This window comes from Triticum dicoccoides, chromosome 4A (genome assembly GCF_002162155.2).
Source record: "Triticum dicoccoides isolate Atlit2015 ecotype Zavitan chromosome 4A, WEW_v2.0, whole genome shotgun sequence".
Lineage (NCBI taxonomy): Eukaryota > Viridiplantae > Streptophyta > Magnoliopsida > Poales > Poaceae > Triticum > Triticum dicoccoides.
This window is the reverse complement of record NC_041386.1, coordinates 94,691,450-94,706,594: the sequence shown is the minus strand read 5'-3', so window position 1 is coordinate 94,706,594 and position 15,145 is coordinate 94,691,450. Positions and strand designations below refer to the sequence as shown.

General features: G+C 44.8%; 1 protein-coding gene across 1 annotated transcript; it reads left to right on the top strand.

Moving 5' to 3' along the window:
• The first annotated feature begins 12,440 nt into the window (after window positions 1-12,440).
• On the top strand, window positions 12,441-13,735 carry LOC119285187. The gene is made up of 2 exons (XM_037564420.1): window positions 12,441-13,240; window positions 13,348-13,735. The coding sequence occupies exons 1-2, from the start codon at window positions 12,614-12,616 to the stop codon at window positions 13,432-13,434; spliced, it is 714 nt and encodes a 237-aa protein (XP_037420317.1). The 5' UTR covers window positions 12,441-12,613; the 3' UTR covers window positions 13,435-13,735.
• The last annotated feature ends 1,410 nt before the right edge of the window (window positions 13,736-15,145 follow it).

Here is a 15,145-nt window from a genome sequence, read left to right as displayed (position 1 = left end):
GGTGGTGGCAACGGATACAAGTTTGCTGTTTAAAAAAACAGCACGGTCGCCCAAGGGCAATGTTGACGTTGAGCCCCCGAGCTCCATGGATGATTCCTCCATGATCTTGATAGAGATCGGAATTGATGTTGATGAAGGCCCTCGTCCAAACATGACAATCTGAGATGGAGCACGGTCCTCGGTCGAGCCAAGGTGACCAGTCGAGCCGGCGACGAAGATGCCAGCATCGCAGTTGACCTACAGACGAGCCATCGATCCTTTTGCCGATCACACAGCGGAACTCTCAATGAAAGCACCAATGTCGGTGTCAAAACCGGCGGATCTCGGGTAGGGGGTCCCGAACTATGCGTCTAAGGTGGATGGTGACATGAGGCAGGGAACACGATGTTTTACCCAGGTTCGGGCCCTCTTGATGGAGGTAAAACCATATGTCCTGCTTAATTAATATTGATGATATGGGTAGTACAAGAGTAGATCTACCACGAGATCAGAGAGGCTAAACCCTAGAAGCTAGCCTATGGTATGATTGTATGTATATGATCTATCGACTAGCCTGGTCTCGGTTTATATAATGCACAAGAGGTCTAGGATAATAAGAGTCCTAGCCGAATACGCCGGTGGGGAGGAGTCCTTTTCTTGATCACCAAGTCTTGTGGAATCTTCCATGTATGCGACAGTTGTCCGGACTGGCCCATGAGTATACGGCCATGTGGGTCCTCGGCCCAATCTACCAGATCGGGAGACGACGTGGTGAGTACCCCCTAGTCCAGGACACCGTCAGTGGCTGTCAGAAAAATATCAAATAAATGACAACTCACAAATCGTCGCATCTAACGTAAGTATTTAATAGGGGTTTGGTCTTCTAAAAGTCAAATAAATCTTTAGAGTCTTCAGATTCTTCGAGTCTCCGGAGTCTTCAACTGTTGTAGCTTCAAATCTTCTAATGCATGGTCAAATCTTGTTTACTCTGAAATGGTCATTGGTTCTCCGATATCTTGTCCTTCTTGGAGCGACTTCAGTTGATCCTCCGTGTGGTCAAAAGAGAAAAGGGGTATATTCTAACTATTTGAGGTAAGAGAGGGTATTTTATAAAATCAGAAAAGATAAGAAGTAAGGGATATTTTTTTGAAAATAATTTTTTTTGAGATTTCCTGTCCTGGGGCTTTCCGATTTCTAGGGTCACGTCCTACAGTCAACATGTGCTCTAATACCATATCTGTAGCGACCCGACCTCAGACGGTCAAGCCTCTGTGTATCTGTGCCATCCCTGGATCGGTATGCTGGCACACACAGTTCATCAATGTATATATCAAAGTGCAATCACATGTATAAATAACGTAAAACTGATATATACCTCAGCAGTAACAGCGGAAACAAACAAACAGGTGTGGAGTCCCATCAACGCCATCGGCAGGTTGAGTGTAGACCGTAATACTATGACGTAACTCTTACTCATCGAAGAAAAATCCTGCAACATGATACGTTGCAGCCGTGTAGGTCAGTACATTGAATGTACTAGCAAGATCACAATAAGAGAAAGCAGATTGATAAAACTATTCTATATGCAATATGGCTTTGTGGCTCTGGGTCTGAGTTGTTTGTGTAAAAGCTGGTTTTATTTTCCCTACAACAAGGAATTATTCGGAGTCCGTACTACAGAGTTTTCTATCATGACATGGTTCCGCCAACCGATGTCTCATAGCCCAAATCCTCATAAGTTACCCACAATTAATTTACCAGTCCTGTGTTGAGAGTTCTGAGATAGATCCAAGTCCATAGGCTCAAATTGTCCATAACCGGGGACACGGCTAATCGATTAGGTTTTAACCCTATGCAGAGGTTTGTACACTTTACCCGCAAGATTCGATCCCTCTTTTACGTTCCCGCACCTCAGGGTGTTTGAGAACAAGATGACCGAAACATGGTCTTCCGAAGAGTTCCTCTGACCACTGTCCGGTGCTCATCCAATCCTACCGTAGTTCTACATCTGCTAGCACCGTCCCAGCCAGAGTCACCACTAAGGTCAACCAAGCCATAGCCCATAGTGACTTGCGGTTGCACAGGTAAGCTTCCGGGCATGAAGTATTCTTCCGTCTCTTTGAGTCTGGGTGAAGCTTTCCGCAAGATGTCATGACACTTCTCCATGCATCCTGGCCAACCACTGGTTTCTCCAGGATGCCCGTCAACCATCCTTCACCCAGTAGTGTGTATTGAATTCTTGTCTCGAGTCTCGAGATCTTGAGGAGTCGTGAAGATGCAGTCCTTGCCGGTGCCATCATGAAGTTGTCGCCATTGACGTAGAGTCCTCCTTCTTCAAACCACTCTCATGCACTCGTACCAAACCCCGTCTACTATAGTCTATAGCGTAGCATTGAAAATATATAACATCCCGGGTTTGGTAACAGGGAGATGGGTTCCTACCTCATGCATTATACTCAACTACAAGATTCAATAACACTACTGGAGGGATTGTTGAAAGGGTGCTACTACATGCAAATAAACAAAGGTATGGAAAACATGGTCAAAGTGAACTTGCCTGGTAATACTTGATGAAGATAATAACGCTCTCGGAACACTTGATAGCACTATACGTAACTCTCCGATGAAAAATCTATATAGTCAAACATTGAATTCACATAAGCAACAATTCTAGCAATCAACTCTAACAATCAAAATAACAATCAAAAAGCAATAAAGAAAATAATAATGAAATCAAAGAAAACCAAATGAAATTCCAAAGAAAACTTCAAGGAAAAGGGAGAAATCAACTCACACAATATCAACCAATACTCTCGTAGCAACACTAAATTACTCTAATAACTTCTCTATAGCAAAGAAACTATAAATCCTAATGCAACAACAGAAAATAATTTACTAAATTAATAACTAGCAAAAAAAGAACTAATATAGAAACTACTATAACTATCTAGTTAACACTAGAAAAACTATAACAACTAACAAAGCACTAAGACAATAATAAATAATACTAAAATAGTTATGAAAAATAATTTACTTCTAAATAATAGTATCAATAACAACATATATTTAAGTGGCAAACATAATTTACTTTTGAAACTAATAAAACTATTATTATCAACTATCACTATGAACTAAACAAACAAATACTAAAACAGTAGCTAAACACTAATAGATAACTACAAAAACTTAACTACTGTAGTCTAACAGAAATATATAACAACAATTGAGAAGCTACAAAAAGAATTAACTAAAAAAAATTAAAAACACTAGCTATGACTAAAACAACTACATAAGCAAAACAATACTGTTTCTGCAATAAACCTAATTTAAAATAAACTAAAAAAATAAATAACTATATGCTACTGGATAGGAAAAACCATAATAAAACAGTAGCAAAAAGAATCAATCAGAAATACTTTGTAAAACTCAAAATATGACCAAATTAGTGATTTGAACAAATTTCACAAACTCAATTTTAAACTACTCAAATTTGAAACCTAAATACACAAACATAAACTTAAACAAATTTGTGACACAACGCAAAAACAATCACTCAAATTGGATCTAAAACATAAAAGGTATTGAATTTCTAAAAACAGAACTATTTTGTTTTTTGAATCAGAAACAAAATAAAATAAATTAAACAAAACAGGTAGTCTAATGGGCTAGGAGGTGAGCGATCTGTAACTAAATGTCGCTTGGCCGAGACTTAACAGAAACGTGCACGTACGTTTAAAAACAGAAAGTTGGCAAACCGGTTCGATCTAACCGACTGAACCATATATAAACCAAAAGCTAAACCGACCTAAATAAACCAAAACGTTTTTTTACTAAAACGAACAGATGAACTGAACGCTTATAGAGAACAGGAACGTACGTTAGGGCGGCTCTGTTCTAGTGTGGCGGCGGCTCCGGTGGTCGCAGGCGGCGGCGGAGGTGTCCGGAGGCTGCGGTGAGGTTTGGCTCGTCCTGTGGTGGAGTCGGAGATGGTCGGCGATGATGAACGGCGACGGAACGAAGCGGTGAACCTCGGTGCTCCGGATGCTCCGGAGAAGACGTCGAAGTTGGGATGGCTTCTGTAGATGGAGAGGGAGTGCAAAACCATGTCAAAGAGAGTCTAAGGATCAGGAGATGTCGAAACCCAAAAAGGAGGATGATCGGGATCTCTCACCGGCGTTGGAAACTTGCGATGAACTGCCGCGTCTGCTTCCAGATTGGAACGATGATAGCAGACGATATGCTGGGTTTTGGCGACGGGTTTCGAAGGGAATTGGTCGAGGAAGGTCGTGGCTATTTATATGACATATTTCTTGGGCCTGGGGTTGGCTTGGGATAGGTTTTCCACGAAGATCGGACGCGGAGCGGCGCTGATGCGTGTACTTGTGTGTTTTGCTGTTTCTGTTCGTGGGAAATAAGAAAGAAGAGGTGGGGCCAAGCGCCAGGTGTGAGAGAGAGATCAGACGTGGGGAGGGAGAAAACGGACGAGCGAAGGGAGTCGATCGAGCGACGTGGAGGCGCTCGTTTTTTTGGAACTGGGCGCTGGGGCGCTGCTGCCTTGGACGTGGGGCGTGTTGGAAATATGCCCTAGAGGCAATAATAAATTGATTATTATTATATTTCCTTGTTCATGATAATCCTTTATTATCCATGCTAGAATTGTATTGATAGGAAACTCAGATACATGTGTGGATACATAGACAACACCATGTCCCTAGTAAGCCTCTAGTTGACTAGCTCGTTGATCAATAGATGGTTACGTTTCCTAACCATGGACACTGGATGTCATTGATAACGGGATCACATCATTAGGAGAATGATGTGATGGACAAGACCCAATCCTAAGCCTAGCACAAGATCATGTAGTTCGTATGCTAAAGCTTTTCTAATGTCAAGTATCATTTCCTTAGACCATGAGATTGTGCAACTCCCGGATACCGTAGGAATACTTTGGGTGTGCCAAAGGTCACAACGTAACTGGGTGGCTATAAAGGTACATTACAGGTATCTCCGAAAGTGTCTGTTGGGTTGGCACGAATCGAGACTGGGATTTGTCACTCCGTGTAAACGGAGAGGTATCTCTGGGCCCACTCGGTAAGACATCATCATAATGTGCACAATGTGATCAAGGAGTTGATCACGGGATGATGTATTACAGAACGAGTAAAAGAGACTTGCCGGTAACGAGATTGAACAAGGTATCGGGATACCGACAATCGAATCTCAGGCAAGTATCGTACTGATAGACAAAGGGAATTGTATACGGGATTGATTAAGTCCTTGACATCGTGGTTCATCCGATGAGATCATCATGGAACATGTGGGATCCAACATGGGTATCCAGATCCCGCTGTTGGTTATTGACCAGAGAGTCATCTCGGTCATGTCTGCATGTCTCCCGAACCCGTAGGGTCTACACACTTAAGGTTTGGTGACGCTAGGGTTATAGAGATATTAATATCCGGTAACCCGAAAGTTGTTCAGAGTCCCGGATGAGATCCCGGACGTCACGAGGAGTTCCGGAATGGTCCGGAGGTAAAGAATTATATATAGGAAGTGCTATTTCGGCCATCGGGACAAGTTTCGGGGTCACCGGTATTGTACCGGGACCACCGGAAGGGTCCTGGGGGTCCACCGGGTGGGGCCACCTGCCCCGGGGGGCCACATGGGCTGTAGGGGGTGCGCCTTGGCCTATATGGGCCAAGGGCACCAGCCCCAAGAGGCCCATGCGCCAAGAGAAGAGGAAAAGGAAGAGTCCTAAAGGGGAAAGGCACCTCCGAGGTGCCTTGGGGAGGAGGGACTCCTCCCTGGCCGCACCCTTCCTTGGAGGAAGGGCCAAGGCTGCGCCTCCCCCCTCTCCCTTGGCCCTATATATAGTGGGGGGAGGGAGGGCAGCCCAACCTAAGCCCTAGCGCCTCCCTCTCCCTCCCATGACACATCTCCCTCCTCCCACAGCGCTTGGCGAAGCCCTATTGGAATCCCGCTACTTCCACCACCACACCGTCGTGCTGCTGGATCTCCATCAACCTCTCCTCCCCCCTTGCTGGATCAAGAAGGAGAAGACGTCACTGCTCCGTACGTGTGTTGAACGCGGAGGTGCCGTCCGTTCGGCGCTAGGATCATCGGTGATTTGGATCACGACGAGTACGACTCCATCAACCCCGTTCTCTTGAACGCTTCCGTGCGCGATCTACAAGGGTATGTAGATCCACTCCTCCCTCGTTGCTAGATGACTCCATAGATAGATCTTGGTGACACATAGGAAAATTTTGAATTTATGCTACGTTCCCCAACAGGGCGGTGGCTAGCGTCGCTGCCTGGCGGCTGGCCACGCTGGGGCTGGGCCAGCTGGCCTGGCTGGCCTGGCGGGTTCTGTTTTTTTGAACATTTTTTTCTTCTCTTTTTTGAAACATTGAAGAACTCAAAAAAAAACACAACTCTATAGGCATAATATATACCAAAATCTTCAGAAAAGTAAATTCTACAACATGAACTATTTTTCAAAGACAAATAAAATCCACAAAATTTCAAGTAATGCAAACAGTGCTAATGGTTCATTTAAAATGAAATAAATATATTTTAAAATACCCAAAATGATTTCAAATCCATTTTTCTATTGTAGGGAATCATTTTACCCTATTTTCCATATATTATATTTTTGGAGAAAAATAATTTCAATAAAACCAAATAACTCCAATTTGAAAGTGGGTTTCAAAATAATTTCAATCGGCCTTTCAATTTGATTCCTTTAAACTTCCAAGTCATATTTCATATAATTTGAAGAAGTCATTTTATCTTCTCTCATGAAAATCATTGAGTTGCATAAAGTTTGTGAATTTGAAATATTTCCAAATGGAATTCAAATCTTTTCAAAACCCTTTTCATTTATTTAAATGGAAGAGTCATATCATCTTCACTCTAGGGTTTTGTGATGAAATAAATTTGAATTCATGGAGATCATAAATGTAAAGAGAAAGTTTGGGAAAGTCATTTCACTCCCTCTCATTCAACTTTCAAAAAGTTTCAAATTTCACACAAGCAACCACACCACAATCAAATAAACAATCAAAACTATTTATTTAATATAACATTCCAAAATTTAGAATTTTGGGATGTTACACATCTCATGCTCATCAAAAGGAATCCACTAATAAGGTTGATCAAGTCTTGTTAACAAACTCTTTTCAAATAACATGAAACCGGAGAATTTTCGAATAACACTAGGTTACCTCAACAGGGATATGCACGTCCCCAAAAATAAGAATATCATATTTCTTATTGATAGTGGGAAGAGGAAATTCAAAACCTCCAATAGTAATTGTTGGGATTTTTCCAATTGAATTGATACTATGGACTTGAGGTTGTTTCCTTAGAAAGTGTACCGTATGCTCATTACCGTTAACATGAAAAGTGACATTGCCTTTGTTGCAATCAATAACAGCCCCTGTAGTATTTAAAAAGGGTCTACCAAGGATAATCGACATACTATCATCCTCGGGAATATCAAGAATAACAAAGTCTGTTAAAATAGTAACGTTTGCAACCACAGCAGGCACATCCTCACAAATACCGACAGGTATATCAGTTGATTTATCGGCCATTTGCAAAGATATTTCAGTAGGTGTCAACTTATTCAAATCAAGTCTACGTTATAAAGAGAGAGGCATAACACTAACACCGGCTCCAAGATCACATAAAGCAGTTTTAACATAGTTTCTTTTAATGGAGCATGGTATAGTTGGTACTCCTGGATCTCCTAGTTTCTTAGGTATTCCACCTTTAAAAGTATAATTAGCAAACATGGTGGAAATTTTAGCTTCCGGTATCTTTCTTTTATTTGTAACAATATCTTTCATGTACTTAGCATAAGGATTCATTTTAAGCATATCAGTCAAACGCATACGCAGAAAGATAGGTCTAATCATTTCAGCAAAGCGCTCAAAATCCTCATCATCCTTTTTCTTGGATGGTTTAGGAGGAAAAGGCATGGGTTTTTGAACCCATGGTTCTCTTTCTTTACCATGCTTCCTAGCAACGAAGTCTCTCTTATCATAACGTTGATTCTTTGATTGTGGGTTATCAAGATCAACAGCAGGTTCAATCTCTACCTCATTGTTATTGCTAGGTTCAGCATCAACATGAACATCATCATTAACATTATCACTAGGTTCATGTTCCTTACCAGTTTGTGTTTCAGCATAAGAAATAGAAATATCATTGGGATTCTCAGGTGTGTCAACAATAGGTTCACTAGAAGCATGCAAAGTCCTATCATTTTTCTTTTTCTTCTTCTTAGAAGAACTAGGTGCATCAACATTAGTTCTCTGAGAATCTTGCTCAATTCTCTTAGGGTGGCCCTCAGGATAGAAAGGTTCCTGAGTCATTTTACCCCCTCTAGTCACAACCCTAATAACATTATCATTTTTCTTATTATTTAATTCATTGAGCAAATCATTCTGAGCTTTAAGCACTTGTTCTACTTGAGTGGTAACCATAGAAGCATGTTTACTAATAAGTTTAAACTCACCTTTAACTCTATCCATATAATCACTCAAGTGTTCAATCATATAAGCATTACGTTTCAATTGTCTACCAACATAAGCATTGAAGTTTTCTTGTTTAACAATAAAATTATCAAACTCATCCAAGCATTGGCTAGCAAACTTAGTAGATGGGATTTCACCCTTATCAAATCTATAGAGAGATTTTACCTTTACTACCCGTGTCGGGTTATCAAGACCATGTATCTCTTCAATAGGTGGTAAATTCTTAACATCTTCAGCTTTAATACCCTTTTCTTTCATAGATTTCTTTGCCTCTTGCATATCTTCAGGATTGAGAAACAGGATACCCCTTTTCTTCGGAGTTGGCTTAGGAGTTGGTTCAGGAAGTGTCCAATCATTATCATTACTCAACATATTATTCAATAGCAATTCAGCTTGATCAACAGTTCTTTCCCTAAAAACACAACTAGCACAACTATCCAGGTGGTCTGTGGAAGCATCGGTTAGTACATTATAAAAGATATCAAGTATTTTATTTTTCTTGAGAGGATGATCAGGAAAAACATTAAGTAATCGGAGAAGCCTCCCCCAAGCTTGTGGGAGACTCTCTTCTTCAATTTGCATAAAATTATATATTTTCCTTTAAGGCAACTTGTTTATTATGAGCGGGGAAGTATTTAGCAGAGAAATAATAAGTCATATCCTGGGGACTACGCACACAACCAGGTTCAAGAGAATTAAACCATATTTTAGCATCACCCTTTAGTGAGAACGGATTTAACTTAAGGATATAGTAGTAACGAATTTTTTCCTCATTAGTGAACAGGGTGGCTATATATTCAATTTAGTAAGATGTGCCACAACAGTTTCAGATTCATAGCCATAAAAAGGATTAGATTCAACCAAAGTAATTATCTCAGGATCAACAGAGAAATCATAATCCTTATCAAAAATACAGATAGGTGAAGTAGCAAAAGCAGGGTCATATTTCATTCTAGCATTCAAAGATTTTTCTTTCAGCTTAGCTAACAGTTTCTTAAGATCATATCTATCTTTGCAAGCTAAAAGATCTCTAGCAGTTTCTTCACCCATAACATAACCCTCAGGCACATCAGGCAATTCATATCTAGGGGGAGAATCTTCATCATCACTTTCATCAATATTATCAGTTTCAATAATTTCATTCTCTCTAGCCCTAGCAAGTTGTTCATCAAGGAATTCACCTAATGGCACAATGTTATCAAGCATAGAAGTAGTTTCATCATAAGCATCATGCATAACAGAAGTGGCATCATCAATAACATGCGACATATCAGAATGAATAGCAGGAGTAGGTGTCGCAAGTTTACTCAAAACAGAAGGTGAATCAAGTGCAGAGCTAGATGGCAGTTCCTTACCTTTCCTCGTAGTTGAGGGAAAATCTTGGTTCTTTTATCTTTCAAGTTTCTCATAGTGATCAACAGATATAAATCCCAAATAACTCAAAGAATAGAGCTATTCTCCCCGGCAACGGCGCCAGAAAATAGTCTTGATAACCCATAAGTATAGGGGATCGCAACAGTTTTCGAGGGTAGAGTATTCAACCCAAATTTATTGATTCGACACAAGGGGAGCCAAAGAATATTCTCAAGTATTAAAGTTGAGTTGTCAATTCAACCGCACCTGAAAGACTTAATATCTGCAGCAAAGTATTTAATAGCAAAGTAATATGGAAGTAACGATAACGGTGGCAAAAGTAACAGTATTGGTTTTGTAGTGATTGTAACAGTGGCAATGAGAAAGTAACTAAGCAAAGATCAATATGTGAAAAGCTCGTAGGCATTGGATCCGTGATGGATAATTATGTCGGATGCGGTTCCTCATGTAACAGTTATAACATAGGGTGACACAGAACTAGCTCCAGTTCATCAATGTAATGTAGGCATATATTCCGAATATAGTCATACGTGCTTATGAAAAAGAACTTGCATAACATCTTTTGTCATACCCTCCCGTGGCAGCGGGGTCCTATTGGAAACTAAGGGATATTAAGACATCCTTTTCATAGAGTACCGAAACAAAGCATTAACACTTAGTGAATACATGAACTCCTCAAACTATAGTCATCACTGGGAGTGGTCCCGATTATTGTCACTTCGGGGTTACCGGATCATAACACATAGTAGGTGACTATTGACTTGCAAGATAGGATCAAGAACTCACATATATTCATGAAAACATAATAGGTTCAGATCTGCAATCATGGCACTCGGGCCCTAGTGACAAGCATTAAGCATAGCAAAGTCATAACAATATCAATCTCAGAACATAGTGGATACTAGGGATCAAACCCTAACAAAACTAACTCGATTACATGATAAATCTCATCCAACCCATCACCGTCCAGCAAGCCTACGATGGAATTACTCGCGCACGGCGGTGAGCATCATGAAATTGGTGATGGAGAAAGGCTGATGATGACAATGGCGACGGATTCCCCTCTCCAGAGCCCCGAACGGACTCCAGATCAGCCCTCCCGAGAGAGATTAGGGCTTGGCGGCGGCTCCGTATCATAAAACACGATGAATCCTTCTCCCTGATTTTTTTCTCTCCGAACGTGAATATATAGAGCTGGAGTTGAGGCCGGTGGAGCCTCAGGGGGCCCACGAGACAGGGGGCGCGCCCTCCACCCTCGTGGACAGGGTGTGGGCCCCCTGGTTTTGATTCTTTCACCAGTATTAATGATGTTATATATCCAAACAAGCTAACGTTTCCCGCCACTCTCCCAACGGTCTCCCACCACTCCCCCCATCGGTTTCCCACCACCAACGTCAGTGGGCACAAAATGCTAGGGGCGACACACCGGCCATGCCTTAGTATCTCATTTCAAGCATGTCAATTCGCCGAAGCGCCGCGCAATCATCAATCTCCTCGACGAGGAGAACGAGCCGGAGTAGGCCGGAGAGCAAGAACGACCTCGTGTCGTCGAGCAAGCGCGAGACATCTTCATCGCAACGCAGAGCAAGATCAGCAACCCGTTGCCGCGCAAGAGCACTATAGCGCCACCGAGCAACGGCTGCGGAGCACCGCACTGACTGAGCGGCGCCATACCACCATCCGAGGGAGCCGCCCCGATGAAGTGCCAATGTTGAGCCCCGCGTAGCTGACGACCACCACAACATTGCACGTGACCCCGCCTTCCGCTGTTGCGATGAGCCGAAGACACCCCTGCCACCGTCTGCCACACGGGCTTTGCCCGACAACCTCCTCTAATGGCGGCGAGAAGGAGAGAAAGGATGGAGAGGGTGGGGGCGGCTAGGGTCTGACCACTCGCCCGTGCCGCTCAAGTTTGATACTCCCTCCGTTCCTAAATATAGGGTGTATAGTTTTTGGCACGGAAATTAAAGAAACACATGTGGATGGAAAATTTCACAAGTTTTGGGCAAGATTACACCTGACTAATTGACATGAAAAAATAGAGGAGCTTGCCCTATATAAGAAAATGTAATCAAATACCTTCAAAAATTATTCAAACGAGTGGTGAAATGCAATGCACCCTATATTTTGGACTTTTTCTAAAAAAATCTATACACGTTGTATCAAGGAACGGAGGGAATATGAGATTTGGACAGAGATTTAAAACGTACATCCAAGATTTAGAAAACACGGGACACCCGATTAATAAAAGACATTTCTAATCTATATACTTTGCTCTCTTGGCCCTGCTTCATCTTTTTCGGAGTACAACAGATCCTGCTCCATTTGCGTGCTGAAATTAGGTTCGGCGCCCTCCAAAGAAAAAGAAACAGGTTCGGCGGTGTCGACAGCGACGCAAGCCCGGTATTCTTTTCTGCAAATCCCGAGCCGAATAAAACCGGAGCACGAGAGAACAAACAAACAAACAAAGCTCCCCCCACTAAACACGCGGCCCCACCACTTCTGCCAAGCCCTGTAAATCGTAATCACCTCCCTAGACTTTCCCCTCTTCCTTCCGGACTTCCTTCCACCCCACTCGCACCACCACCACCTTCCCCCACACATCAATCGCAAACCCCCGCAAGTACCACGTCGCAGATGCCGCATTAGCTCCGAAAATCCAAAACCATTCCTCCCCACCCACCCCCACCTCGCTCCCCCCGGCGGCGACGGCGGCCATGACGACCGGATCCAACGCCGACCACTACGGCCCGCCCTCCTACCCGCAGCGCCGCCCGCACTACGGGGGCGCCCCGCCCTCCTACGGCTCCTCGGCCTCCTTCCGCGGCTGCTGCTGCTGCATCTTCATGCTCGTCATCTTCCTCGCCCTCCTCGCCCTCGCGGTCGCGCTCGTCGTCGTCCTCGCCGTCAAGCCCCGCAAGCCGCAGTTCGACCTCAACCAGGTCGCCGTCCAGTACCTCCTCGTGGCCCCGCCCTCCCCGGCCGCGTCCGCGTCGCCGAACGTCGCCGCGGCCCCCGCCGCCGCCTACCTCTCCCTCAACATCACGCTCCTCTTCACCGCCGTGAACCCCAACAAGGTGGGCATCCGCTACGCCGCCACGGCGTTCGACGTGATGTACCACGGGGTGCCGCTCGGGGTGGCGGCCGTGCCCGGGTTCGAGCAGCCCGCGCACAGCACCCGCCTGCTCCAGACCCGCGTCATCGTCGACCGCTTCAACGTGCTCCAGTCCGACGCCCAGGACCTCATCCGCGACGCCGCGCTCAACGACCGCGTCGAGTTCCGCATCACCGGCGACGTCGCCGCCAAGATCCTCGTGCTCGGCTTCTCCTCCCCCAAAGTCCAGGTAAAAATCTACCTACCACCCCCGGAACCAACCTTTTTTGTTCGCTTCCCTTCCTCCGCAAGCGCCGGGCTGATCGAAAGGGACTCCGTCGTGAACAAAACCTGCAGGTGTCGGTGGACTGCGCGATCGACATCAGCCCCAAGAGGCAGTCGGTGACATACAAGCAATGCGGCGTCGACGGGCTAAGCGTGTAGGCAGCAAGCGAACCAGGCCAACCTCGCCGCCGCCGCCGCGACACCGCAGAAGCGGAAGCTACTGGTATTAATCTAGTGGAGATAGATATATGTGGATGGGAATCTGTACGTCGATTCTAGTCTCTAATCTCGGGTTTTGATTCCTTTACTGCGCGTGGGGGCCGGGTAAATTTTCTCACCTCACCTCACCTCACCTTAGGAGGAGGAGGTTACCGCTGATTCTTGTGAATTATTGCTGGATGCCATTAGCAGTGAGTATATAAATCAGTCGCCATGGTTCTTCTTCCATGGCCGTTGCTTAGGAGCAAAGGGAAGTGGTGCGGCGCTAAAGGCGAGGGGCGAGTGGAATCTGACCGGCCCCTTTCCGCTCGCTCCTCCTCCTTGTCCGCGTCCGTGGAATGGTTTCCCTTCGCGTTTTTGGGTGGGCCGTGGGGTGGGAGTCGGTGGGGAACTGCGCTGTCCGACGCACACCGCCACGCCCGTGCTCTGCTTCAGCCGGTAGTGGTGGAGGTGCCGGGTGCGCCATGGAAACGCGAGCAGGAGCCGACGAGCTCGTACGGCTGGTTTCCTGCTTCCACGGTGCCGTTTCGTCGTGGTGGGGGCCAGACCGTCAAAGGCAGCTGTACGGCGGTTACTTCCTTGGAGCGTGGGATGGGCAGCTTGGCATTGCGTGGAAAAAGTTTGCTCCAAGTTGAAATTTGACGTTCCACTCCGTGCGACGCTTGTCGACAGACGATAGGAATATACGTGTTTTTCAGTATTGAAAAATTAGAAAATGGTGGGATCTACAGCCGACCGGATATTAAACCTTGTTAAACTAGGGGATGAAGATGGGTTTTTCTGACAGAGAATCTCAGTTTGCACATGGCATGACATGTTTTTTTGAATCTGTGCGAGACTTCCAGTCATCAGTGTGTTGATGCACAAGCTTGTCGTGCCATCGAATTGCTTCTTTTTTCCTCTATTGGTGGTTGGGGAAAAGGATTGTCCTACATTCGTTCGTGTATTAAATTTTGTTGTCACGTCTTCAAGTTTCATCAAAAGATGTAGGAGTACTATAATAGCACTGTGTGCCTGTTACAAGTTGTTCATCAGACTTATCACGGATATCCTACAGATCACTAGTCCTATCGAGCGAGGTACGAGTAACGATTAAGCCACTAGATCGAAGCTTCACTTCGCTTGACCAGACCACCCAAGTCGCTGCATCACAATCCGCCGACTGCGGGCAGTGAGAGCTTTCGTGGTTGGTACAACACAACGAAATATACAACGCGGCAGCCCGTCGTGATCCTGGAATCCGATCTCCGGACCAGCAGCCTTTTGTTTCGAGTTCCTTCTTGCGTTGAGTTGCCTTGAAGTTTTGCCTTTTATTTTGGTGTATAGCGACCATCATTCTTGACCCAACAAGGACTCGCGAGCCACTGCCGTAGCCTCGCCGTTTCCTACGCGCGCCGCTACGTACGTGACGTCGCCCTGGCTCTGGACGGACACTGACGTGTGTGTCTGTCTTTCTTAATCATCGTCGGCTCCATCTCCTGGATCATCTGCGTTCGTCTTACTGCGGCCGGCTAGATGCGTTAGTGCAATTGGCGCGGTATTTCTTCTGCTTTTTAAGCTCTATACTACTCGAGCTGCCGAGGAGGTCATTGATGCGGACTGTGCTGTTGGAGGTGGTCAATGTGGATCCCTCTGCGCGCAGTGTGCCAGA

What these genes read in the sequence shown, in the direction of transcription:
- LOC119285187 (XM_037564420.1), top strand. Translation starts at nt 12,614, where the DNA reads ATGACGACCGGATCCAACGCCGACCACTACGGCCCGCCCTCCTACCCG. An exon ending in TCTCCTCCCCCAAAGTCCAG is followed by an intron (nt 13,241 to 13,347) that starts GTAAAAATCTAC and finishes CAAAACCTGCAG; the next exon opens with GTGTCGGTGGACTGCGCGAT.